At 41.7% G+C, this 26,636-nt stretch overlaps 3 protein-coding genes across 5 annotated transcripts in view; all 3 read left to right on the forward strand.

The window, feature by feature from the left end:
• Nucleotides 1-16,511, forward strand: part of LOC135501050 (TNF receptor-associated factor 2-like) — a 23,135-nt gene extending 6,624 nt beyond the window's left edge. The window contains exons 1-9 of one of the 3 annotated variants that reach the window (XM_064792775.1): nucleotides 614-726; nucleotides 5,405-5,581; nucleotides 6,392-6,458; nucleotides 9,636-9,734; nucleotides 9,998-10,156; nucleotides 10,437-10,511; nucleotides 12,710-12,772; nucleotides 13,143-13,338; nucleotides 13,618-16,511. In XM_064792775.1, coding sequence (XP_064648845.1) covers nucleotides 5,424-5,581; nucleotides 6,392-6,458; nucleotides 9,636-9,734; nucleotides 9,998-10,156; nucleotides 10,437-10,511; nucleotides 12,710-12,772; nucleotides 13,143-13,338; nucleotides 13,618-14,321 — 1,521 coding nt within the window. In that variant the 5' untranslated portion in view covers nucleotides 614-726; nucleotides 5,405-5,423 and the 3' untranslated portion in view covers nucleotides 14,322-16,511. Of the gene's footprint in view, nucleotides 1-613; nucleotides 727-5,404; nucleotides 5,582-6,391; nucleotides 6,459-9,635; nucleotides 9,735-9,997; nucleotides 10,157-10,436; nucleotides 10,512-12,709; nucleotides 12,773-13,142; nucleotides 13,339-13,617 lie in introns of those variants that run through there. The other 2 variants (XM_064792776.1, XM_064792777.1) reach the window with 2 other exon arrangements.
• Nucleotides 16,512-18,238: 1,727 nt separating this feature from the next.
• Nucleotides 18,239-22,016, forward strand: LOC135501678 (transmembrane protease serine 9-like). The gene is made up of 7 exons (XM_064793914.1): nucleotides 18,239-18,332; nucleotides 18,761-18,828; nucleotides 19,363-19,534; nucleotides 20,325-20,458; nucleotides 20,795-20,941; nucleotides 21,241-21,386; nucleotides 21,699-22,016. Exons 2-7 carry the CDS (start codon nucleotides 18,774-18,776, stop codon nucleotides 21,867-21,869), a joined length of 825 nt encoding a protein of 274 aa, XP_064649984.1. The 5' UTR covers nucleotides 18,239-18,332; nucleotides 18,761-18,773; the 3' UTR covers nucleotides 21,870-22,016.
• Nucleotides 22,017-22,958: 942 nt separating this feature from the next.
• LOC135501524 (uncharacterized) lies at nucleotides 22,959-26,106 on the forward strand. The gene is made up of 5 exons (XM_064793677.1): nucleotides 22,959-23,069; nucleotides 23,353-23,412; nucleotides 23,738-23,959; nucleotides 24,977-25,117; nucleotides 25,692-26,106. The coding sequence occupies exons 1-5, from the start codon at nucleotides 23,021-23,023 to the stop codon at nucleotides 25,706-25,708; spliced, it is 489 nt and encodes a 162-aa protein (XP_064649747.1). The 5' UTR covers nucleotides 22,959-23,020; the 3' UTR covers nucleotides 25,709-26,106.
• Nucleotides 26,107-26,636: the final 530 nt, after the last annotated feature.

The raw sequence follows: 26,636 nt of genomic DNA on the forward strand, positions 1-26,636 counted from the left end.
CTCATGCAGTCCCGACAGTAGGGACACCGTCGCTTCGAGTCAAGCAGTAGGTGATATTGTCACCTCCTTGTCAGTCCCATAGAAGGAAGGCATAGTCCCAACCTGAGATTCATGTCGTGATAGAACCATCACAGCTAACCTATAATATGGACAATAGTCACAACCTGATATATGATGATACCGTACAGGATATTTATGTCACCCATACTCCCAGGAGACACCTGAGACCAACAGAGACACAGGAGGAGGGTCATCCCCCAAACCTACTATCTTCCCGGTCCGCAAGCCAACATCATTCATAATCGCCCGCGTTTATGAACTTGCCGAGGGTCACATGATCTTGCATAAATTAGCGATGCAAATCTCCCTCACGTGGAAATAAGAGCTCAATAGCAACCCCCCCCCCCCCGCGATCGACTTAAACCCGTAATAGAATAGTATTTTACGTGTGTTGTCAGTGGGGTGGGGGGTTTGTAAGTCGATTGGGGTTTAGGTGCGTGTGTGTGTGGGGGGGGGGGGGGGGGGGGGGGCTATTGAGCGCCTACTCATACTGTCGCGTTTTATGCTTCACTAAACATTGGCGTCGGACACTGTTGCCTCGAATCTCGGCTGTTACAATAATGGTTAATAATCCGCGGATAACAGCCGCTCGAATCTGGGCCGCGTGAAGAATACTTGATATAGAACAAACCAAACTGTAAATTTGGTGCAGTTTGAGATTTTCGGGTAAGTTTTCTCGCCTAGACGTTCCAAGGCGATTCTATGTTCGTTATTTTCCTTTTGATTCTTTGCTATACTGTAATTTCGTGACCATTTTGTGATCAGCAGTAGTTGAGTCACATTCCGCGCATTGACTCCCCTTGGATATTTTATGTATCACACACATTATGTTCATGACGCAGTTCTGCGTGGAGCGTGCTTTATATGGAAAAACCATTGGGATTCCCCTAGTTCCACCCTGAGCACAGGCACGTGAAAATAAGAGCTCAATACCTCCTAAATCGACTGACAAACCCTCCTCCCCCACTGCATCCTGAGCTTCAGGTTTTTGATACTCCTACGAGGTGCCGAGGATGCCCCACTGACACTATAGATTCATGCACTTGATTGGGAACAACGTTTACATAACGTAGTGACTTGACTGCAGGATCCCTTACAAAACATTTTTATTCAGTGAAACCATCGGAACGAGTTTACAATCCCCGATCACACCCAAAAAAAGGTCATCGGTTGACTAACCAAGCACCACCGTCAATGGATTTATAGTTGAATGCGATCAAACTACGTCATTTCCGATCGGGGATTCTAAAGTTTAGCCAAACCATCATGTCAAGGGTTAGGGTTAGGGTTAGGGTTATACTTTTTGTAAGGGATCTGCAGTAGTGCCGGGACGACTTGAGTGCCGTGACTGTTGGCCGTCGTCACGTCACCATGCATTTTACATTACTGTAACGTGACGAGACGCGAAGTTTTCGTAAGCGTTGGTCCCAATCAAGGGGCATGGCGATTTAGCGGATTCTGCGGAATCTGGTCTGCAGCGGATTGGTATCCGGTCGTTTCGCTCCCTGACGTTTCCGCCCCCAGCATTTTCGCCCCCAAACTTAGCCTAATACCATTAAGCCCCACGTGGTGGCACTGAAGGTGGCCGCTGCCGTGATGTAATGTAATCAAGCTAAATCAAGAGAGTGTCTGAGAGTCACTCTACCCAAAAATTAGTCGTTTCGCCTCCTAGGACTTGGGGTGGTTTTAGGATCGTTGCCAGGATCTCGGGCTTGTCACCTGTCATCGCATGATCTTGCTGGCTGTTTGGTCATGAAGAGTGGGCTTACTGGACTTTGCGCAATATTTCGCCAAAAAAGTATTCTACGCAACGGTCCCTAGGTGACTTTTCCTATTCATAATACACAGCCTGTCCATACTATATACTAGATCGTGGTTACATGGGGAGTAATCGTTGTAAAATTAGGCCAAACGCAAAGACAGTTAACTCGGGTACCACTATGTTTACGATGCGAACAAGCCGTGTAAAGTCATTATCAGCATTTTTTTCATTGAAAATTTGCGGGTACAGCGTCACAGGGAGCAGCATTGATTGAACGGTAAACAGGTTCACATCATATTCAGACAACGGCTTGTAACGGCCATACAGGAAACGATTCGTATCAAAAACCGACAATCACAACTGTTCGCTTGCTGAGAGTACAATGTATACATTACGCGCATACATTACATTCAGACATTTGAGCTTCCAAGCTTTGAGAAATAACAGGTCATGTGCGAATTTGGCATGTAATTTTGGTAATTTACGTGAGTACATTTTCAACCCCGAAATGTGTGAAGTGAAGTTATGCTTTTATTTAGTAAAAATCGGTAGGCATGTCCAACAAGACATGTGTCTCAGCTGCCTGGGTGGGTGCGGGTCATCACGTACCGGGGTAAAACATAATGGTCGCTCCCCCATTTCGCTTGTTTCGTTTCGTTGCGCAAAGTCCAGTAAGCCTCAAGAGTGGGATGATTGACTGGGTGGACGTTTTAGAAAAATCTTTTATTTATTATCATGAGAGTGGGAAATTCTCTGTTTAAACTGATTTGTCATCTGGGAGTCCTGGACATCATCAGACATCATGTGACTTGAATATCTTAATGATGGATCATCAAGGCAATCGAATGTTGCTCGTGCACAATTTTGCGATGTTGTAAAATAAAGAGAGGCGTGTCAACCAGGCCAGTGTAGAAGTTTAAAATGTCCCCTGGAAAAAGTGTCCGTCCCTATTGTATTCTGCACGATATTAACAAATTAACGAATGAGCGAAAATGACGTGTTTTTCGGGTGCGTAACGACTTACACGATTACGGGCCAACTCGGCCTACTACCAACTCGGCCTGGGTTATAGATCACGATCAATGGTCTCATTAGGGAGTGTTTTTTTTATTCATGCGCCCCCCCCCCTCACCGTAGTTCCTAAAATCATTGATTTCTCGGTCCTTACAGTATGTCGGTGTTGATTCAGCAGTTGTTTTGGCAAAGACATGTTTTTTTTGGAGTTTCTGAAACCTAGAGCGCTACTCAATAGGCGGCTAACAAGAAACTACGCATTTATACTGTTGTTGCCGATGTATGTGTACACTAAACTTGGGATGTGCGTCGGCCCCGTGTTGAAATGCCGTCCAGTGCCAGTTGGTGCGTTTTTCGCTGATTTATGCAAAATTCAACATATCTCAAAAGTTCAATGGTTGACCCTCGATTTTTTTTTATTTTTGTGTAGCGTAAGCAACTGTCTTTCATGGGAGAATGGTCACTGTAAGAATTATTCAGGAAGAAATGTATAATATTTGGGGTTTTTCGTGATTGTCCGGCCCAATTGGCAATATTGCCATTTGGGATGGTGAACAGAGCTAGGAGCAAATGTGACGCTTATGATTTATTTAAATAAATAAAATGCCCGATTTAACATCCTGCAGAATCAGGGGAATCGGGTGTTTCCAGTGATATACGACACAAATGGGTTGTCCTCATGCATTCACTTTGGAAACGCATTTTAAAATAGATGTTACGTCCTGTTAATGGGGCACGTCATCATCGCGTACATTTGGGAAAAACTCCCTAACGAGACCAATGTGGAAATCGTCCGATAATAGAATGCAGACATTTTTTTCATGCATGTTGGGGTTTTTCCGAAATGCTTGATAATCTTAGCGGTTTAGACAATTTAACAGTTATCGAATATTACATATATTTATTATAAGGATAATTTATCATAATTAATAATAATATCGATATTCTCGAGCTGTTTTTATGCTGATTCCGCCCAGATTCCGCAGGTTCTGCAGAATCCGCAGGTTCCGCAGAATCCGCAGGATCCGCTAAATCGCCATGCCCCCAATCAAGTGCATGGATCTATAGTGACAACATATAAGAATTCAGAATCTAAATTCTTATATGTTGTCAGTAGGGGGCGGGGGGGGGGGGTTGTCAGTCATCACACGATTTGAGGTATGTTAATGTTGAACTCTTCTTTCCACCTGCCGTGTCACAGCGTGTGTCCCGAGATCAGGTTTTTATACTCCTACCTCGTAAACAAAACCCTGAGAAAAACCAGTACAATCTGCAGGGAAGGGTGGTTATAGGCTCGATCCGCGACGCTGTACATCGAGCCTATGGACTACCTCGAAAAAAGCCAGGAATTCCAGCCCAAACGCATTAATGCTTTAACCATGATGAAAAACAGGAAAACCCCTCGCCCTCGGTGTAAAAAGAGTTTGACGTCACAAGGCTAGCCAACCAATCGGGCCATTGTTTCGTCAACCAATCATTTTCGTACCTCGCACTTCGTCCCTTTCCCGACCCGAAATTCAGCAAATGGCCTTCGAACTCGATCTTAAAAGTGTATTTCGCACGACTAGCGATTCAGCCTATGATTCACTTTTTCCGGGCGGTAAAATAAAATGTAGTCCCTACCTAATTCCTGTTCAAAAGTCTGGCGCAGATCAGTTACTCTAAGGATGAACATATTGACAATAGGGACCACAATATGACACTTAAGAAGCTGGCCCGGAAGTGGCGATGGTACGTTTTAGACAATGGGAGATTGCTAAAATGTGGAATCTACCAACTGGCGCTGTTACATCGATGTTACAGCATTTAAATGTAGAACATTTTACTATGTATTGACATAATTTTCACAGGGGTTTCGCGCCATCGAAGAAATGTTGTGCTTAATGATATAGTACAAGCTCCAGACAGTCTGTTGCAAGTTACTTCGACATGCCGTGCTTGACACATGCACTTAGCAAGGGACTATATCAAGCACAGTTTTCATGTTGTACTGGGAATGAACTTTTGAACGGCGTTGCGAAAACACGGAACGGAACGGAACGGAATAATGTTACGGAATAGGGTGAAAATCCGGTCTGAAGTTTATAACTACGTAAAAAGGCAAGGTTGAGCACTTAGAGGGAGTCCGGAGATGACTTTGCCAGGCCCACATTGTTCTACTCTAGCTCTGGTGCTACATAGCCAAGAAAAGTGTGATGAAACACAACAAACGTTGACCAAAGTTATAATTTTGTTGTGTTTTCATCAATCTTGAAGACAATTTTCAGTTTTTTGGGCGCTTAGCACCGGGCCATCACCCGGGGTTTACTGTAACGACAACAACAACTGGCATGATCATTACGGGGCGTCTGCAGACCATATTCCGTAACATTATTCCGTTCCGTTCCGTGTTTTCGCAACGCCGACTTTTGAATGGATAAAACACTGGGACATGACGTTACCATCAATTTGAGATAGGCCTATGGTTTTCTTCTTGGCCAATCGAGATAAAAATTGTTCATTATCAAGTTATTTCTATTAGTTTGTGTGTCCATATGCTCATCTACTCATAATTTTTTTGGTTTTCAGGAGATCTATTTTAAAAGGAATGGCCCAACCGCCTGAAGTGGGCTATGAAAGGAACATCTTCATCGACCATGTAGACGAGAAGTTCCTTTGTGCTGAGTGCAGCCTGGTCCTACGACTACCAAGACAAAGCCAATGTGGACATCGCTTTTGTCTCAACTGTGCCACTCGAGCTTCTGGGTATGTATTGCGCGTAAATGTTCAGCATCAGCAAATGGGAAGGCCGATAAAAAGTTATCATTCAGAAACTATGTAGAAAGAGATGAATAAAATTGCATTTAAAATTTACGCATCCATGAATATCCAATCACAAAGGCCAGGGTACTAAGTACATTAATGACATTTATATTTCTACTTAGCGAGTAAAATCTGTACCAAAAATGGTGTAAGGCCCTATATGAACTCCTTATGCTTTCACCTCCTCAGCACTTTGCACTTTTTTCGTCAGTCTGATGATCTCGTACAGTGTTCTCCACAGGGTTTTCTCAAGGTAGGGTGATACCCTTGATTTTCATGACGTTTTACCAGTGTGCAACACAAGGTAGGGTGGCCAGCAATTTAAGGTAGGGTGGCCCTATAGGAACCCTCTACAAAGTTCTAGAGCAAGGTAGCGTGGCTCTTCCAAGGTAGGGTGGTAAGCTGCCAAGGTAGGGTGGGCCACCCTGACAAATAGCCTTGTGGAGAACACTGCTCGTATGAGTCATTGTCAAAAAGGTAACTTTTTGGTCTGCCTCTGACTGTGAGTGTTGGGTTTCTTTGGCTGAGAGGTGGTCAGGCCTAACCAGTGCCGACCAGAGTGAAATGTATCCGTGGTAGATATTGACCATCTGGACTAGACTGATTCTACGACATTGTTTTTTTAACACTACAATACCTCATCAAAAAGATTGCAATAAGCGTACTGTACTGTACTCTTCTGTCATGTGTAGGCCTACTGTACATGTACTGCATGATTTAAAAACAGACTGGCATTTAATTAACGTATTTCAGAAACACCTGTAAGGCATGTCGTGCAGAAGGAGCTGTTGCCGAATACAGTTCAATAAATCCGTCGCAGGTGCGTAAAGTCTTTGAAAAATCATTGGAATTGGTCTCTCTTTTTTATTTTATCGGTAAATGTTTTTTAAAAATGTTCTTTCTTTTCTTGTCTTGTTATATTCTCTACTAAAAAATAAAATTTGTTTGGTTTCCTGTGTATAAATCCCATCTGACTATAAATTTAAAACTTGATGTCAGTTACATCAAGAAACCCTCACTGTGTGATTCTCAAAGGTGCATCATTGATCGATGTGATCAAGATTGACATGGAGGGTATAACATACCTTTACCTAGTTTCCAAGGTCAGGAAGGTCAAACTACTATTTGTCTGAGATTCTTCAAATTTTATATGGAGACACCTATTGGGCATCTGTACAAGTTGACCAAATTTAGGTCAATTGTGACCTAGTTTATCAAGTTCAAAGAGGTCAAACTCTAAAAGAGAGACCAATTTGGTGTTATTTTTCTCAGATGGCCATGATCGATGGTGATGTGTATTTAAATGTTGGCTCCTTATTTCAATGCTATGGATGTTTTTGCATGAAACATACCTGCTTGAAAAATAGGTAAATTACCACAACGTCCCCATAATGCTTATTCTATACTGGTAGTTTTATCTATTATAGACCTAGCACTTAAAGAAAACATCATTTTGATGGACTCCTTCCTTATATCAAAGAGCATTCCAAACCCAATGAACCCTAACATTGCTTCAATAGCTTCCCACATCTTGTGTGAACTTCTTACATCTCTGCCCAGCCATGCATTCCAACAGGTTCTAAAGCTGGTTTCAACTTCGGGGCAAAGAGGACTGGAAGTGTGTCACAACTGTGTGCCTCCTTCATGCTTGTTTTTCAAAATCGGTCAGTCCTTAATCACAAGCAAAACACAGCTACAGTGGTGAGTTTTTAATAGCAGGCTGGCAGTTCTCACATTGATCGTGATGATTGCAAACTCGTGTCACAAGGCATACCCTATCTCCGGACATAATCACAAGTGTTTCTCCAGTGGCATAAGTAAGATTAGAACCACGTGACATGCAACGTGCGATTGCCAGAATGTCTCCATTTCATTCTGTAAGGAATTGGATATACCATGAATACTGTGGTTTTTATAACCTCTTCATTTGCTGCATGCACTCAGACTTCCTGCTTGAATGCAGCGCTGCAGCTATCTTGTATGCTGAAGATCATCTTTTGTTTCGCGTGGCTGGTGTCTCAGGTAAAAAGCCTTTAGCTGGATTAGAGTAGCATACCTCTTTCTAATGAATGTTTGAGGTAGTGCCGCTTATTGTAGCCCCTTTGCAGCATTTTAGAAATATAGTGGCAAAATTAGCACAGCTTATGATTTCAATGCAACACCATAACTCACCAAAAATCTCACCTTTTCCTAAATTTGTGCACAGTTGACAAATGACACAGACACAAGGGCGCACACATGAAGCATGCCACTGCATAGTGGTCGATAATTGTTATTCATCACTTGGTGGTCATCTCACTGGTGAGGGGTACAAATCACCACCGACCTGTACTGCACACAACGATATTCACACCGGGCGCTGCTTTTTATAGGGCAGAATTAACGATTATTAACAATGAACAATTACTAACGTATAAATTATATGCATCTATTTCAAATAACTAACTCATAGAAATAGGAAGAAAAAAATTGTCAAAGCATGTACTTTCTATGATCAAAATGTTTGCCTGTGTATGACCCTGTGGAATGTGGGGCGTACATTGTAAATAGTGCATGGAAAAAGAAACTAAATTTATTTACGAATACTAGTCAGAATGAAAGTAACTCTCACTGATGAGGGCAATTTTGCTTCTGCTGCTGTTCATAAACCATCTGTAACAGCTGTTGTTATTGTCTGTTGTTATTGTGATGTAAGCTCCAAAATATTTGCATTCGTGTGCCTTTTATTTTCCCTTTAACAGATAATCACAAAAATTGATACATTCACAATCCACAAAGTTGTTGTAAACTCCATTTGAAATACCTCTCACCAGAGTTTCTCTACTGGAATGTTGACGAGAGTGTAAGCATTGGTGTTTTCATTTTCATTTTCTTAAATTATTAGGGGCCATCCATTTAGTACGTACGCACGAAAAGCCTGATTTTTGGACTCCCCGTAGGCACGCTGTACGTTTTGTTAGTACCCCCTCCTCCCTTGAGTAGGTATGCAGTGCGACTCCTACCAGTGTGGTATTAGGACTTTTACTTTATTATGTCCGATGTGTCTGAGCGTCGGCCGGCATCTATTGTCGTCAGTCAAATTGGAATTGTACTTTAGCTTTGACTCCCTCTCCCTTCCCTGTCCATATTAGCACAAACTGATCACTCTGTGTGCACATACTAAACCTTTCATAACACAGCTATAGGGTGTTCAGCCCACTGTCAATAGTGTTCACACGTTTTGCTGAGGTGATTCCCCACAAAATTCCCAACTGAAAAACCCTGATAAGTATTCTGAAATGTCGTCCGAAATTAAGGAAATAATGTGCTTGCCTTGTGAGTTCTTGGTAGAGGGATAGTAGTTGGCTTGTGACTGTAAATAAAGATGATGTCAACTTGTGGCAGGATAGTCTGGAATTTGGAATCAATACAGGTGATTCATCCTGTATTGATTCCAAATTCCAGACTATCAGTCCGAAAAAATAATAACAAGTAAATAAATGTATTGGGCATTTGAATGTGTTGGGGATTTTCTACATGGTTAATGCATGTGGGTGATGATCACGAGCATATGAGCAAGGCATTGGTACACAAGTAAATTGGCATAAAATCTTGTAGGCCTCAGGGGTGCTGTAATTTTTTTTTAGTTTTTGAAATTAAAAAATTGTTTCCACTATTCTGTAACATGTCAGTCCTGCTGGAAACCATTTTTGTATGAAAAAACCAACATATGTATCTCATGCCCAAGTTGTCTCTGTTGAGCCATTTCCCCTCCGCTGGACCGGGTTGGCAGCATTCTAACACCAAAGTCCAAATTTAGACAGCCTGTAATTAGTAAACTGTCTAATTGGATCACTTCAATGATTATTTTTACACGTATTATAATTTCATACAAGATCCACGATGAATACACTGGCAAATTCTCCAGTTTCACTGTTGTTTTGAGGTTTCCAGCAGGTCCAGAAAATTTTATCAATGTACCGTTTTCAATTTTCATTAAAAAAGTTTGTTCTCTCAGATGTTCCCTGATCGAGCAGTTGAAAAAGAAATACAACAAAAGAAAGTGAAATGTCCCAACCAAGGCTGCATATTTCAGGGTATCTGCAGGGGATATGACGTAAGTAGAACAGTTCTCTAACATTGTACCATGTTGTTTGAGTTTAGTGTGAGAATCAGTTGCAGGATACATGTACTTATAAAGCGACTTTCCAAAGCCTGATCAAGGCGATGTCCTTTGTTCATAGTAAAGCAGTCAAAATAATTTGGTCCAGGTCTGTTTAAAATCTTGTATGCCATGAGCAACACCTTGTAGTGGATCCTGACCCAGCTGGTCATTCGTTATGGTCTCAGGCCTGAAGTGCACCCCATTTCTTGCTGCAGGAACATGAACAACAGTGTCGCTTCAAACCTGCAATCTGCCGTCGTTGTGAAAACTCTGTTCCCGAATCGATGCTAGAGGAACACATGAAAACAGATTGCCCTGAACGCATTATCAAGTGCCGCTTCTGTCAACAGAGTTTCAGGAATATAGACAAAGAAGTAAGAGTTTGGCCTTCCCGATAAGATATTTTTCAAGGCCCGGGCCTGAATTTTCATTTCTCAGTGTCTGTTACTGTTTGTAATGAGCATGGTAAAATCTCCATAGTATTTGAACACGGATAGAAAAGCTGCTGTCGATGCACCGAGGAAATACGCCGACCCTGTATGTGTGCACCTGGAGGGGAGATTTGACTCCAGCAGCCCTTTTTAAGGGGCCACAGGTCATGCACACACTTATGCGTAGGCTTGTAGATATATCTGCTCTCCTCTATTTTATTAGCAACACAACTACAGTTGTCCCAAGTTTCCCTTACGCTGTGGGGGCTGTGAAAAGACCAAGATCCCCCGTGACGTTGTAAGTATGTTAGTGGGCAATGAATGATAATCATTGGTGCATCCAGATCTACTTGACATTTGCACCTCGTCACCTGCCCAAGCGACTGTGATCACAATGAAAGTAGACCGCCCTCTCTGTACATACTCGTATAGATGACAAGACATAATACATTACATCCAAAGTGTAGACTCTGTTTTGTCTGTGTCGCTTTGTAGGATATGTAAATTCAGGGAAAAGTGTATTGTGAATGTACGGTATCATTTAAAGAAACAAAACATAAATTAAAGTACTGCGATCTCTTCAGTTTTTGGCTCACTGTAGGGGAGTCTATACGATACCGCAGTGTCTGTCGTCCGTCGTCGTCGTCGTCGTTGTCGTCGTCGTCGTCCGTCGTATCCTAGTTCAAAAACAGTGGCACGTTTTTTAACCGCTAGGCCTATGAACTTAAAACTTTGTACACATGACCCCCTGGGTCAGATGACCCGTGACACTAAATTTCTGTCCGATCTGATTCTCTACTTGGCCACCAGTGGGCCAAATGTGGATATCTAAAAAGTGTGATATCTCGCTTATTAGTGACTTGTTTTCGATAAAACTTTTGTGGTAGGTGCTCATAGCAAGGATACATCATATATCTTACGGGTTTTTAATTTGATCTACTTTTCAAGGTCGCAGAGGTCAAATGGCGTGAATTGGCCGTTTGAGTGTAACTATGGCACGTTTCTCAACCACCAAAGCTATGAGCTTGAAACTCGGTACATATAACCCCCTATATCAGATAACCTCTGGTGCTGAATTTCAGCCTGATCTGATTCTTGACTTTGCCACCAGGGGGCCAAAACAGAAAAGGTAAGAAGTGCAATAGCCTGCTTATTAGCAAATTGTTTTTGATGAAATTTTTATGGCAGGGACCCCTAGCAAGGTTACCTCAGATGTTGCACGATTTTTCGGATTTGACCTACTTTTTAAAGTCGCAGAGGTCAAATGGCGTAAATTTGCCGTTTGAGTGTAACTATGGCACGTTTCTCAACCGCAACAGTTATGAACTTGAAACTTTGAACAAATGACCCCCTAGGTCAGTTAACCTTTTACACTGAATTTTGGTTCGGTCTGATTATTGACTTGGCCACCAGGGGGCCCAAACTCAAAACTCAAAAAGTGTGATTTCTCGCTCATTACTGATTTGTTTTTGATAAAAGTTTCATGGTAGGTACTCCCAGCAAGGATACATCACATATATTACGGGTTTTTGATTTGACCCACCTTTCAAGTTCACAGAGGTCAAAGTTGAAAACTTTACCGTTCTTGGTACGTTTTGTCGTTGTTCAATGTAAAGAGTTTTAATTTTGTGTAATGATGCATCTAAGAAGCCACTATTTGTGTGCCAAGTTTCAGCCAGATCGGAATTCAAATATGGCCGAAATTGCATGTTTTGTGGGTTTTTCCTCGTATTGTGGCAATCCAAAGGTCGTGAGTTCAAACCCCGGTCAAGGACAGCCAAAAATATTTTTATTTTTCATCTTTTCCTTTTTTCTTTTCTGAGTTCTATCTTACATTTTCTTCATTTTTTGATTTATTTGGTGCCATAGATTTAATTAGGCGGCCATCTTGGAAATCGTTTTTTGCCGATTGCTGTAGTGTAACGAGTGATGAAATCGTTATGGTCAGGTGGATGTGTCTACATCACATATCACCCTGGTTTGTTATTTGACCTACCTGTCAGGGTCACTGAGGTCAAAGTTAAAAATATATTCACCGTGACCATTGTCATGGAGTGGCACGTTTCTTCATTATCATTTTCACCTACACTCTACAAGCTTGGAACCACAAGTCTCGGATTCACCACTTCGCCAGGGCCGGCTCTGAACTGGTCACAGATGCATGTATAAATTATAAGAGGCCTACATACTGTAGCACTTTCTGTAACTGTCCACTAAAAATACTTACGGTGAGCACAATGGCCCCTGGCCGTTTCATTTTATTTTCTTATATGTCAGAAATTTGTTTGACATTTAAAGCCCCTAGAGTGTACGCAAAGTAGCCCTCTGTATTTGGAGCCTACATGCGTATATACTTACAATATAACCCCTTACACAAGTAGAATTTAGTAATAACTCGACACTAAAAAGCAGAAAGAAAGGATTATATTTGAAAAACTAGCTTTATTTCAGCCAATACCTATTTAAAATTTGGGAAATATTTTATTTCTTTTCCAGATGAATGATCATATTTTGTCGTGTGAGACCGCATGTCCCTACCAATGTCTTGGATGTGCCCCTGTGAGTATTTTCTTGATTGCACAGATATTGTTTTCTTGCACAGCTCCCAACATGCCCATTTAACTAATTAGCCTATTTAGCTAAAATTGATTAAATTGTATGTTTCCAGGTGAAATGTATGATTGATACTAAAATAATAGTAAATCATCTCAATAGTGATGAGTGATCCACAGTAGCTATTACCGAATGCCCATGTCACTAACTACTACACTTTCATGAAAAAGTCATTGGTCCAGATAACCTCTTTAAGGAACTCTGCAGTGTAACGACATGTATATCATTAGTGCCAGCCTGGCAAACTCTTTAATTACCATATTTAACATGTTTCAAGAGTGCTAAATCTTACCTGACCGTTTGCTTTTGAAAACAGGTTCCAGTGCGAGACCTTCCAGGTCATTTCAAGGAGCATTCTCAAAATCATCAACTCCTGTTGATCAAAGGTGTCCTGGGGAAAGACAACAAGCTCGCACAGGAAGTTGATAACTATCTGAAGTCAAGTGTTGGCGGATTGGAAGGGCGGCTTCGCGTTGTCGAGCAGGGTGGTGCGTCTGCAGGTCCACTTTCTGGTAAGTATAGTGGTAATAGCAGTTTTCACTTGAAGCATTTAAGCTGCAAGCTGCTTGGCTATGAACAATTGATAAATGACGAGTTTAAAAATACTACGCGACCAAGCTTTTTATAAGTCTTTTCCTTATAGTACATGTATGTAATAACTGGATTGAATTTGACATTCCAGATACACACTTTACACACCGATACTGGTCGTCTCGAAAAGGTGTACTTATATAGTCGAATTTTAGAGCAACTGAATGCATAATAACATTGTACTATGTACGAATTTTTAGCCAGAAATGAAGAGTGTTATCAGCAACTGGTTGTTCACACAGAGGTCATAAAGGTGCTGAAGAATGAGATCAGTACCCTCCACCAAGCATGCAACACAGTTGCCGAAGGCGCCCAGGCACAGCAGTCCAGGATCGTTGAGTTGGAGAACAAGGTCAGGCAGCTAGAGCGCACGCTGTCCCTGAAGGATGTCGGCCTTGCAGAGCAGGATCTGCGCATACGCTCCCTGGAGTTGACCAGTTATGAGGGCACCTTGCTCTGGAAGATCACTGACTTCAAGAAGAAACGTGACGAGGCCATCGCTGGACGCACCATCAGCGTGTACTCGCCTGCCTTCTACACATCACGCACAGGGTACAAGATGTGCGGCAGGATCTACCTGAATGGCGATGGTATGGGCAAGGGGTCCCACATCTCCCTGTTCTTCGTCATTATGCGGGGTCACTATGACAACATCCAGAAGTGGCCGTTCAGGCAGAAGGTCACTTTCATGCTGTTGGATCAGAACCAACATGAGCATGTGATAGATGCGTTCAGGCCTGACCCTAACAGCACATCTTTCAAGTGCCCAACATCAGAGATGAACATCGCAAGCGGATGCCCTCTGTTTGTACCGTTGACGCACTTGGAAAATGCGAGCAGCGCATATGTCAAAGATGACACAATTTTTATCAAAATCATTGTCGACTGTAGTGATTTGAATTAACTCTGCCAAAGCTGGTCCGAAGCCCAGTTCTTACAATAAAATGAGGACGGATTCACACCGTGGGTCTAGGACTAGTTGATGGTATAAGTTATGTCTAACATTGGTCATTCAAAGTCATTAGCGTAGGCTGTAATATATGCTAAGTATAAATATCCATATTTGAATCCAATATTATTGCATATGAGATGTGTTAGTCATCCGTGACCAAACTGTATACGTATAACCTTGATAAAATTTGTCTAATTTGCGTGACCAGGAGTAGGTCTATCGGTTGCAGTAACTATAATACAAGTCCATTCATCTGGAATATATTCAGTGAAGGGGTTGTCTGTAAATTGAATACAGGTAGTAGGGGGTCTTTTGAAAAGATGATTAAAACATTTTTATTTTGAACAATTTTTTTTGAAATTGTTTCTTAATATGAAAAAGAGGTGAGACGTTCAGGTAACAATTTATAAGAGTAAATTGGTTTCAATGGATGTCAACTGGTTGTTGTGTTTTATCATACAGAGTGACATCATCAACTGTGACATTGTAAAAATACACCAGTATCCAGTGGTGATCGTTTTGTGCACAGAATACCATAATATATTTATGGGGAAAAAGTAAACAAATATATAAAGAAATTTAAAAAAGTAAAAAAATGACATGAAAAAAACAAAAAAAGTAAAAAATATTTTTTAAAACTAGCAAAAAAAACCCATTCAAACAATCAGGTAGTAAAATGAACATTAAAAAAGTAAAAATTCAGATGCAAAAAAACTAATATAAAAAAATAACAATATCTTGAAATATATAAAAAAATTCAAAAAATGACATGAAAAAAACAAAAAAAGTAAAAAATATTTTTTAAAACTAGCAAAAAAACCCATTCATACATGTAGTAAAATGAACATTAAAAAAGTAAAAATTCAGATGCAAAAAAACCAATATAAAAAAAAAACAAAAAAAACAATATCTTGAAAACATGTTTCAGTAGTTATATCATTGACATCCTGTTGTAGATGGCAACATGTATGCATGTACAGTACTCGTCATCATTAGGCTTCGTCGTCTAGGATTTGTCTTGTCTAGGATATGTCTTTGGATGATAAAATAATAAAAGTCTTGAGCAACTTGCTGTTCAACGGCACTATTATTCGTGTTTATAGTGTGACTGTGATCAATGTTAGACATAATGTGTTAATTCAATGGGGTTAGCCCATGCTTGCTACAGTTGATTTTTGATGCGTTGCAAGGAATAGTTGACTTTCTTTTTGAAGGCATGTAAACTCTTCACTGTTAATTCATCTGCTTACCGCTAGATGAGTTAATCACGTGATATTTTCAGAAAGAACAGTACAATAAACATGTAATTGTAACACTAAATGTAGCTGAACAAACTTACATTCATAAATTACTTTGTGGACTTTTACTGCATACATCAAACTGGGTTTTGTCTTATTAATTTGGATACAAGTAGAACGAATGTGTGGGACTTACCAAGGTCGAGTAATGAATTTTCACTGAAATTTGTTTCGAATGTAAAGCTCCATTTGCCTATGCGCAGAGATGTGTACTGAAGTTGTGTACTGAGGTACTACATTGTCCCACAAACTTCTTTCTAATAGTCCTTTGTTTTTTCTCTAGATATCTGAGATACCTAGAGGGTGCAGAGTGTTCTTTGATGTATCTATAGTCGTACTTTCACCTATCAAATCCCCGTGTCTTTTGCGCTTACACCTATGAATTGCTGTGTCTAAATAGACCCGTGTGTCAAATCCCCGTGTCTATTAGCCCCATTGAGCTCGATGGGGCTAATCGGGGGCTAATTTAGACCCGTGTTCAACACGGGTTTTTTTAGGGAGCACCCTCCCTACAGCGCACCTGTCCCCGGGGTTATTAACCATTATCTAACACAACTGATAGGTGTAAGTGCGCCACGGGTTTTTTGACACACGGCGAAGACACAGGTCTTGAAAAAACACGGGGTTTTATGATAGGTGGAACTACGACTTATGTTAATAGATGGATCAATGAATACTCAGTCTTAAAGGAGGTTCTCACAGGTTATTGATGAGGTGAGAATGCTATGAACATCACTTATTGATGCAGACACGCCTAAGGATGTTTGCTTTTTATTCATTTAGTCTCTCTGTATCTTATGATTGTTTTTTTGTGCTTCTATGAATAAAATTTTTGTTACAATAATTTTCTGTTGGAGCTTTTCTGCTGAACTCATGCAGCTATTGCTACATGTAGGTTGCCTGACATGGACCTAGTACAGTGACAATTAAGGATGCTTATTTAAGGGGCCAAAGTACATCGTTTCAACCAAATCAATGTTATTGTTTTCGAATAAATTACTGCACAAAAGGCATGTGATCCACTGCATTGTAATCAGCAAGTGGGGATGCTCTAAAACAAGGCAGGGCCTTGTAAGACACTCTTCATCATCCCTAAATGCAGCCAAGGGATTGATGTGGACATGTAGAGGCAGAGAGAGCACCTAACCCAGTTCAGATTGCTAAGCAGTTTTGATTTGGGCAAAGGTATAATCAGTTAAATTTACATGTCCCTGCCAATTTGTCTTCCTTGTTGACAACGCAAATGAGGGCATCCACCAAACAAACATTTTATAAGGATACCAAGAAGGAAGAAGCAGTTGGTCTCTGTGCGAGGTCATCCTCCCATCACTACACTCCTGGCGCAGTGGACCGGCCTCGGCCCTCACCCTAAGGAGATACGCTGAAGGATGATGAAATGGACTGCCCGGGGAGTCTACCCATCGCAGACCTTAGTATTGTTCCTTAAAATGCACTAAATAAATCGTGTCTACTAGAATTTTAGAAACTGTCCAAAGGCCTGCTATGCGAGGATGCTGCGGTCCATTGCCCTTGGGTGTGATGGATAACTGACACCAGTGCCACTCGAGCCAAACCTATTTTTGGCTTCAACCATATTTTGAGATGGTCCCTTTGCGCCAGTGTGGGCCACCTGTCAAGCTGAAACTATCCTTACTACTTATACTTGCATGTGCGTGCTAGCCAGACCTGTCAGCACCGGGACAACTACCAGCTGATTACTTGGGCCAAGCCCCGTAGATCAGGCTCTGGTTAGACCTTGCTTGGGAGACAATATAACCCAAGCCACTGTCTGATGCTCAAGACCATGCTACAAGCTGATCGTCCTAGAAGTGTCATTTTGCCCCCCCCCCCCGAGAGCCGCGACCACGAGCAAAAAGCTAGCTACGCCCCAACTCCGCCTCCAGATATTTCAGTGTATTGGTAATGACGAAGGAGTAAAAAAAGGAACAGCAAAATGACACACTCATCATCGAAGACTGTTAAAATCTCTATTGGATATCCATCCCGGATGTTCACGCTCCAGTCGAATCAGGCTTGCCCGAGACAATTCAATAGCCGAACCAAGAGGGGGCGATTAAACAATGTCCCAATCCGACAAGTTGTCCATGGTCTAATAGACCAAAAACTTTACTTTGTCCCTGTAGATTTTGCACAGCGGCTCAAAAGGACATCGACATTTCCATCTGAAAAAGGATTTTTCTAAAATTCCCACCCAGAGAGGCAACGCCCACATCAAGCGTGGTACTCCATTAAAGGGAGACTGCTAGTCATCAAACCGGCGTCAAATTCTTTGGCCTTCATAAAAAGTCCCAATGTATATTGAAATATAATGCAGCGCATACTAGTGAAAAACAACAGGCAAGGCTCCCCATGTTTTCAAAATGCACTGTGCTCGTTTTAGTTCAGACTGATTACTGTTTGGGCTTGGCTCATCCTATAACAGACAATAATGATGAATTTGTCTGACAAGGTATGGTGTTGGATGCTGATCATTAGAACGTTCAGACTGGTCATTATGGCCATCCCAAATCGTCAAAAGTTGCACTGCAGCAGCGCAGCTTTGAAGTGGTGCAACTGGATGAGGGTAAACTGTGCAGGAAAGATACAAGGCAACCCAGCCATCACTAAGAATACAATATCATTCCGGAACGGCTCCAAGTCTAATGTAAGTTCATGCGAATGCATTTCCTTCGCTTGCTTTGATTTGACTGCATCATAAGCCCATACACCTTGTCCCTTTAGGGCTGAACTTTGAGACCATATCTGATCCTTGTATTGTTGAATCTGGTCTATGGATTACTTGGAAGTAACGTAAAAGAGTATATATGTCTATTTCGTGGGCTCGGAAAAAGATACACGTCAGCTTCCTGTACCTTTTACAGTTTGCCTCAGGTGAAACTAAGTTGCGCAGATTGAGGTATGGTCTTTGTACAATTCGTTTTATCCCTATTGCTTTTAGAATAGACATGGTGTTCAATCCATCAAATAAAATTAATCAAAGTATCCCAAAGTCACGAACGTTTTTCTTTTTATCAAGAACGTTTAATGTATCAAACCAGAATTATGAAGCATGTTTTTCATATTGAATTGCAGATTATATGTCAAAATGCGCCTGGAAATAGTACTTTCCCTGTATCTCTTGGGATCATTGCCTTGCAAAAGTAAGTCGCATATTCCCGATTGAATTAGACCGCCTACGGTATTTTCATGAAACGTCCGATATATCTTGGTTTCTGGGCCCTCAGACCAGGTCCTCAGACATGTCGGAACAAGCGCCTGTTTGTTCAAATTTTTTCTTCAATTCTGAATTCATATTTACCAATTTATAGTTATAGTAGCCTATCCCGCCGTGACATCCTGAGAAAATAAGTTGTTCGCGTACGGAGGAGCGCACGAACATTAACCCCTGATTTTCTCAGGATGCGCCGTGCCAAATCTACCTCACTGCTTTCGTTTGCTGTTAAGTGCCTGCTTCTACGGGGTCTTGACATCATCCTGCGCATAAATGTACTCTGGCATTGAGGCAGAACTCGACATGGAATGTTACGGATATGGAAACAGCGGCGAATGTGAACTTGGGTGATTGAGGCGAATTTTCGGTGGGAAAACGGACCAGCCTGGGATCCGGAGTAACAATACATGCACAGAGAGTGCGGAAGGGGACGTGAACTTACTATTGCGATATCTGCTTACAGATTGTGACGGCCACGTACCTTCCAAGCGTATCATCGACGGTCGCGTTGCACTGAAGGGTGAATTTCCCTACCAGGTTGCGCTCGTGATGCAAAATGGAAAAGGTCATTTGTGCGGTGGGGCCATATTGGATGAGGACACTATCCTGACAGCAGCACATTGCTTCATGACGATGTAAGTTAAGCAGTCAAGTTCAGCAAAGTGGTACAATTTGTCCTCATGAAAACTACGCGACACCAGTCCTGTACGCAACTATCCTGAGGAAATCAGGGGTATGTGGGCAGGGCCGGAGAAATGTACATTAACCCCTATTTTCTTCGGGATGGTCCACAACAAAACCCTATTACTTTGCCACTGCAAACAACCGTACAGTGCTATATTACATGCCGGAAGATTAAGTCCATCATATTCTTTTATTGTTATGCGTGCTAAAAAATATGTCGGGCACGTTAATCTATCGGCTATACGCACATACACCATCGCTGCAGCGAAAGTTACTATTTATAGCTCACAAGGTCATTTGCATAAGATATTGATGACGTTTTAGTCACGTGACAGTCGGACATCGACACTTATTTCTACGCATTTGAGCTTATTTCAAAGTCAACTATCTTTGACCCTGCATTGTTTTAGCATGCATGATACCATAGAGTCAGAGAGAGAAATATTCAGAACGATTATTTCCAACACTCGGACATGTGCCAGATTGAATCTAACTGCCCTAGTTAGAAAGCCTGAATCCATTACGAAACCGCGTGTTTGTCCGACATTGCCTGTAATTCAGCGATGGGGAAATAGAGGGCAGCAGCTGCAGTGACGTCATCTTCGCGGGATGCTATTAAAGTGTGTTTTTGTCCTCTCCAACCAGCGGTTTTCAATATGCTCCGCCGTCGATATATATAAATTTATATATGACCGTGACGTATAGGAGTAAAAAGCCTATGATCTCAGGATGTTTTTGCAGGGGACCGTGGCCGATGCTCTATGCGATCGCCATCGGGAAACTCGTGGTATCTTGGCGAAAGGATGAAAACTACTATAAGGTCAAGGCGATCAGGGTTCACCCAAACTATCACATGCGGCCTGGAGTCATCATGCGTAAGTATGATTGTATTAGGAAGGTTTTGTAACCCTTACCATGCTTTCGAACGACGAGTCTCTGTCGGCGGCGGATCCAGGAGCGGGAAAAAGAGGGGCGTGTACTGCATTTCTCATCAAAATTCCTGGTGTGTTCCAAAGAATTTATGGTCAAGTACAAAGGATGTTTAACGAGTGTCACGTTAAGGAATAAGACATGACTTAATTGATGACTTCGCAATGTTTCCTACGAAATGCGCAACCTTCCTACTTTCTTTTTGGTTGGACTTAATCCATCAAATTTGCCACGCACGCTTTACACCGGGCTATACATTATGAAGTTTTTCTCCATTTTAGCTGATGATGTTGCAGTTGTGAAGCTGGAAAAGAAGATTATTTTCACTGATGAGATAAAACCAATAGAATTACCTAAGACTCGAAAAGATATGCCAAAGATCGGAACAGAATGCGTGATTGCTGGATTTGGAGCACTGCCTGGAGGCCGTATGTATAGTCAGGTTTAGAAACGTCCCTGCTACGTATTTGGGGCCGGAGTAAAGTGCTTTGATCATGGGAAGCACTCTGCTTGAGCAGCTATGCCGTGCTTGAGGCACCCATATTCCCTGAAGTATATGTGATTAACATATAAATTCAAGCTATGCAGGTGGTCGTCCGACGGTCATGACGTCATGCATATTCCGGCGTGGCCCTTGTTTCGATTTCGTTATAGTTAATCAACCGGTCCTAGATCTAGTAACTGGACAAACTTGTGAAACTAGAGTCTACTAGTTGTTTTCTTCCAGTGATGGCCCAGCAGCTGATGTATGCTGAGATGAACATTGCTAGGATTGGCGAGTGCATCAACTTCTACAGTACCATCGGTTCACCTATCCCCAGCCCTCACACCCGATTGTGCGTAAACGGTCAGCGCTGGAGAAACGTCTGCTCCGTAAGTTCCGGATGATAATAGAAAATAGAAAAATGCAATATGATAAATTATTTGGGATGTAACATGTGGAGATACTTAAATGAAATACTTGTATCAGGAAGAAGTAGTATGAAAGACTAAAACTTTGGAACTTAAAAATGCCAAAATAAACTTTTTTAAAGGCCAACCCAAATTTTCCTGAACCGAAGAAAATCTTTAAAGCGCCGTTTCCTTAATTGTTGTAAAATTTGAGCGTTTGTAGGCATAAAAGCGATATAATAGTTATTGCAGGATACTCGCAATTTATTTCTGTGAACTATATTTGTGATTCAGGGAGACGCCGGTGGCCCATTGGCTTGCAAGCGGCCCGACGGCAGGCTTGTGGTGGATGGGATCGTCTCTTACGGCATCGGGTGCAACACGCCGCCACCTTCCCAGAGTCCTACCATCTTTACACGGGTCAGCAGCTTCCTCCGGTGGATAGAGCAAAACAGGTTGATGTAGAGAAACTCTCAAGCGAATCTCGACGACCGGGACAGCTCTCGGGGACGTTCTTGAGTCGATTTAGATCCGTAGCCACCAGAGTTACAATTTGTATCTTATTTTGCATGTGTTGCATATTCGTTGATAGAAAAAATCATGACAATTCTATTTTTATGCTTTTAGTTAAATGTATTTCGAATCTCGGACTGATTGGTCAACAAACGACGGATCGAAATTTGCCCAATCTTTCATTAACTTGACCTTGGAGTTGACCTTACCATGCTACAGACCAACATTTATCAACACCATAATTAGTTTACAAAAAAGGTTAGTTAAAAAATAATAAGCTTTAAAGACTGACATGCAGGGATCGAGCGGGGTATATATACCTTTGGGCGTCCTTTGACCAACGTACATGTACACTTGCTGTCTTGCGGTGGTCCGGTGTTACCTGATTAGGCAAGATGTATTTACAAGGTATTCATCTGAGTTAGAAACAAATAAGCAATAAAATTTAATAGCTGGAACGTGGCACCAAGCGATGTTTTAGGATCTCATTTGTCAAATATAGAATCGAGGGATGGATATAAGCTAACTCAAACATTTCAATTTAATGGGGCCTAATATACGACACGAGAGTTGGCAAATATGGCGTTATTTGAAAAAGAAAAGTCCAACACGAACTTCTTATATGAACATGTACATGAATTAGACTCCGAGTCAGTCCGTTGGTCTTCCTAAACATGAATGTACGTAGCAGCCGATCCGGTGCGTCCGGAGTGTAGCTTGACTTGGCTCCAATTGCCTCCGACGTTGTCCGAATAAGTGCCAGATTTAGCATTCCATTAGACTTTCAAGGCCTCTTTTCATGCAAAACATGTTTATTGGGGTCATTGCTTCGGGCCTAATTGATTTCTAAACGCTTCCGTAAACTTTCGGAGTGACGTCCAGTGTTGGTTAAGGATAATCCCCTCCTCCGCTTTCCATCAATTTAAAGTGCAGAATCTCCAATTATAGTACATACATGTACATTCATCACATGCAAATCCGGCAAAGTATGCATGGAATGAACGTTGCCCGAAATTTGTATAATTGTACCGCTGAAGACCAGTTGTTTCATTCAAATCACGGATATCGTCCCAACTGTTGTGTGAGACCAGGAAAGCTTCGACATGATGAAGTCAACCTTGATTGTACTGCTGGTGGTGTTCGCACTGCTCGGTGAGTAGAACATTTTCGGAACAACTTTTAATCACTTTGCATAGAGGGGTAGAAGGAAGTTTTTCTTTAAAGGAGAATCTATCTTCTGTATTTCTCATAACTTTTCAGAGAAGAAGCTAGAACAACTAAGGCATCTGTTATAAGGGCTACATGGGAAATGCCAGAACAGTCAGTGTTTTGTTCGAATGTTTTTAAAGAGCAATCTCAACGTTCCATGTACATGCATCAAAGTAAGGCGCTCATCACCAGCAATGGCATTATTTTCTTCCTGTTTTGATTCCAGCTTTGAGCGCAGATGCCAAGAAGAAGCGCCAAAAGAAGGGAGGAAAGGGTACCAGAGGTCGTAAGTAGTTATATGTGCCTCTAAACTTGTCAGTTCGCGACAACTATATTGACCTGGTAGATTTTTATCTTAAATAGATAACTCCGTAAAAGGCTCACAAATCACCTATGTATTTACTCCTTGAAATATTCGTCTAACATACCGTGGAGCATTATTTACAGCAGTTTTTTTCTTTTCAAGTTGGAGATCAATGTCCATTTGATTCCCAACTGAAGGGGCCCGTTCTCCGTAAATTTGGTTATTTCTATAGCCTCGACTGTGGGACACATTATCTATCTTTGAAACAAAATTCATGAATTTCTCTCTTCTTCGCCGCCGTTTGCAGCCAAAATCTACGTAGTGGACAGCGCCAGTGGTATGGACAATAGCACCTGCGTCCAGCGATGCGCGAAGGAAGACTTGGGCAAGAAGGCCAAAGTACGAAGGTGCACCGCCTTGTACACCGGCGCAACTATCAACAAGTGCATACTGATTGTAGTCCATTGCCCGAAAAAATTCCAAAAGCCAGCTGACTTGACCCTGTGCACCGATTGCGTTTTCAAGAACGGTAAGTTCCCTTTTACATACCGGGTAATCGAATATTAGTAGGCTAAGAAATATTAGTAGCTCTCAAGACGCGCCGTCGAGCGATTTTAGTCACTGCGACGAAGCCATAACCACATGCACATGACAATTGTGGTTCGGCTGATTTTGTTAAATTTCATAGTATTCTGGTGCTGAATATAGCAAATCGCTTATCCTTCTCTTCCCAAGTTATGGTCAATTTCAGCAGCGTATGACCAACATTTGCATTGAATAAATGAGTTCCTGGCCATGTGGCCATGGGGGGAAGGGGGTCTTATATTAGAAACCATACAAAGAGTTTTGAAAGTATGAAAGCAGTATATACCAGCACCATTCTAACTCAATTGGAATTCATAGTCCTGCTCAAACTCGCAAAATCGCGAGGTCGGCGCGTCGGGCAAATCTGGGTGGAATGGATAAAGACCGTATGTGATATTCTCCGGGTTGATGTACATTGCTTTCATAGTCATTGAGAGATGGCTCTTATAATACTCCCAAACCGCTCTAATTTCTAAAGAGACTGTTATTGGTTCTTTGCCGACTGTTACGGAATAGTGCCGAAAAAGGAATTTACTTATCACTATATTGTATCCCGAGCTGTCTTAAAACATCCGCGTACTCACCATCTATCCCGACCCCGTTTCCCTCACAATGACAGCGTATACATCAAACAGTTTAGACGGGTTTCTGTTCTGGGCCGGGTCGCACACTGTCCGCAGCATCCTAAGCACTAAGGTTTCTACATCTTTCGTAGGTTTGCGACACCTGCCGGATGTATCTTATCTGATCTTCTCGAAGGAACCTCTCTCGTAAGGTTCTGGGCCTTGTTTTTCAAAACAAATTTTAGCTGGCGTACTTAACCTAACTTGGCGTTGTCTCCTTCACTTAAGGCCTCAGACTTAGCACTAAGTTGATATAACACCAGCGTTAGAGACAAAACTTGTTTTGAAAAACCGGGCCCTGGTCTTTATTGATAATTCTGTTTATATAATCTTTGCAGTAAGAGGCAAGGGTCAGCGAAACAAGGGTAGGAAAGGAAAGAAGGGAAATAAGGGTAGGAAAGGAAAGAAGGGAAGGAAAGGAAAGAAAGGAAAGAAGGGTAGAAGAGGAAAGAAGGGGAATAATAATAATGGCGGAAATAGTAAGTACACCTTCAGAATTAAGACGACGCGCGAATATTCTGGAGAATTTCTGATAAAAAGTGAAAACGTGTGAAGAAGATTGCGCATGACCTGTACGATGTCGCAGTCTGCAGTAGTCTTAGCCGCACCACGAGGGCGACGAACTAACGAGGCTAGTGGGGAAAAAAGGACACCATCCAAGCCCATCCAGCCAGCAAACTGTGAGAGTTGGCCGTAGTTGCGTTTGAAAAAACAAGATATTTGTAATCCGAATTGGCGCCTCCTATAGAGGTCTACATGTGCACATGAATGGTTGAGGAGAATTTTATTCGGGCTTTGCAAACTGCAGGTATTATTTTTTGTGCCGCGTGATATGTAATCCCTTGCTCTATACATGGGATTATTGACTGGTCCCACGTGAATATCCAAATAGTGAGTGCCGCATTATCTTCACCACCTAGGTTTTTAAAATCTTATCCATATATTATCCCCCGCCTACGTTCAAATTGACCGTGGGGTTCAGGATGCCACCGCATAACACATTTATCCACAAGTTGACAGTATCTATGTATCATTATCTCTTTTATCCTTCAGGCCAGCCAGAGCCATAAGATGGAACCTCAGATAAGCGGGGAATCTCAAGTTAGCAGCAACAACGTAACTGGAACTCACGAATTGATTTTTATCAAATATGCCACAAACGGAATAGAGATGTTAGACCACAGAACATTTTTAGAAATTTCCATCCTTAAAAGTGTTTTGTCGCCGAAAGGCTTGCTTACAAATATATAAAGTGTTTCGGCCCATTGCGTACTAAATTTACCTATAATAAATTGACACAGGGGATGATACCCGTATATGTACTTCGGATACCGACAATGTGCAATTAATAATCATACGTGTAGTAATGACAACATTTAAGGTGAAACTAAACTTGTAATTTGATTTTCTTCACCAATAAACAGAGGACTGATACCACAAGAAAACTGTTCTCCCCTTCTTATTCGAATCATTGTCTCATTGAATCATTGAATCCGTAGGACATTTGAGTTTGTGGCAATGGTCCATGTAGCATGATCATTTTCCTAGGTACACATCTCTGTCATAGCATCTCTGTGGTATAAACGGCGGTAGTGTCATTGATAATAAACCATGTCTTTGAGGATAGGTAAGGACACAGTCAATTGAGACGGTACCCATACTGTTGCTGGGTGGTTGAAATATCGGATACCATCATGTCAATATCTCTCAAACTGACTCGCCTCAAAGATGGACTCCCATTAGATTGAAGCCCAGCAGAGCACTCGAACTGATAAAACACTGCCGATGTAGTTGTTGATGTCGTACAGATGCTGCATGCAAAAATCAGCTCAAAATTCCAACCGCTTCATGCTTTTTCAAACATTTGGTAAATTTTTGCAAAATTTTGCCATCAAACTCAAAAACGGGCCTTGGATCCAGGGCCTATATGACCATCCATGATCATGAATGTATAGGCCTGAAAAGCCTGTAAGACCTGGGTACAAGGTATTTTTAAAG

The sequence above is a fragment of the Lineus longissimus genome, chromosome 17 (genome assembly GCF_910592395.1).
Source record: "Lineus longissimus chromosome 17, tnLinLong1.2, whole genome shotgun sequence".
Taxonomy (NCBI): Eukaryota; Metazoa; Nemertea; class Pilidiophora; order Heteronemertea; family Lineidae; genus Lineus; species Lineus longissimus.

Coding starts and splice junctions, on each gene's coding strand:
- LOC135501524 (XM_064793677.1), top strand. CDS start 23,021: ATGATGAAGTCAACCTTGATTGTACTGCTGGTGGTGTTCGCACTGCTC. Junction 23,070..23,352: donor GGTGGTGTTCGCACTGCTCG/GTGAGTAGAACA, acceptor TTTTGATTCCAG/CTTTGAGCGCAGATGCCAAG. Junction 23,960..24,976: donor CGATTGCGTTTTCAAGAACG/GTAAGTTCCCTT, acceptor TAATCTTTGCAG/TAAGAGGCAAGGGTCAGCGA.
- LOC135501678 (XM_064793914.1), top strand. CDS start 18,774: ATGCGCCTGGAAATAGTACTTTCCCTGTATCTCTTGGGATCATTGCCT. Junction 18,829..19,362: donor GGGATCATTGCCTTGCAAAA/GTAAGTCGCATA, acceptor ATCTGCTTACAG/ATTGTGACGGCCACGTACCT. Junction 19,535..20,324: donor GCACATTGCTTCATGACGAT/GTAAGTTAAGCA, acceptor ATGTTTTTGCAG/GGGACCGTGGCCGATGCTCT.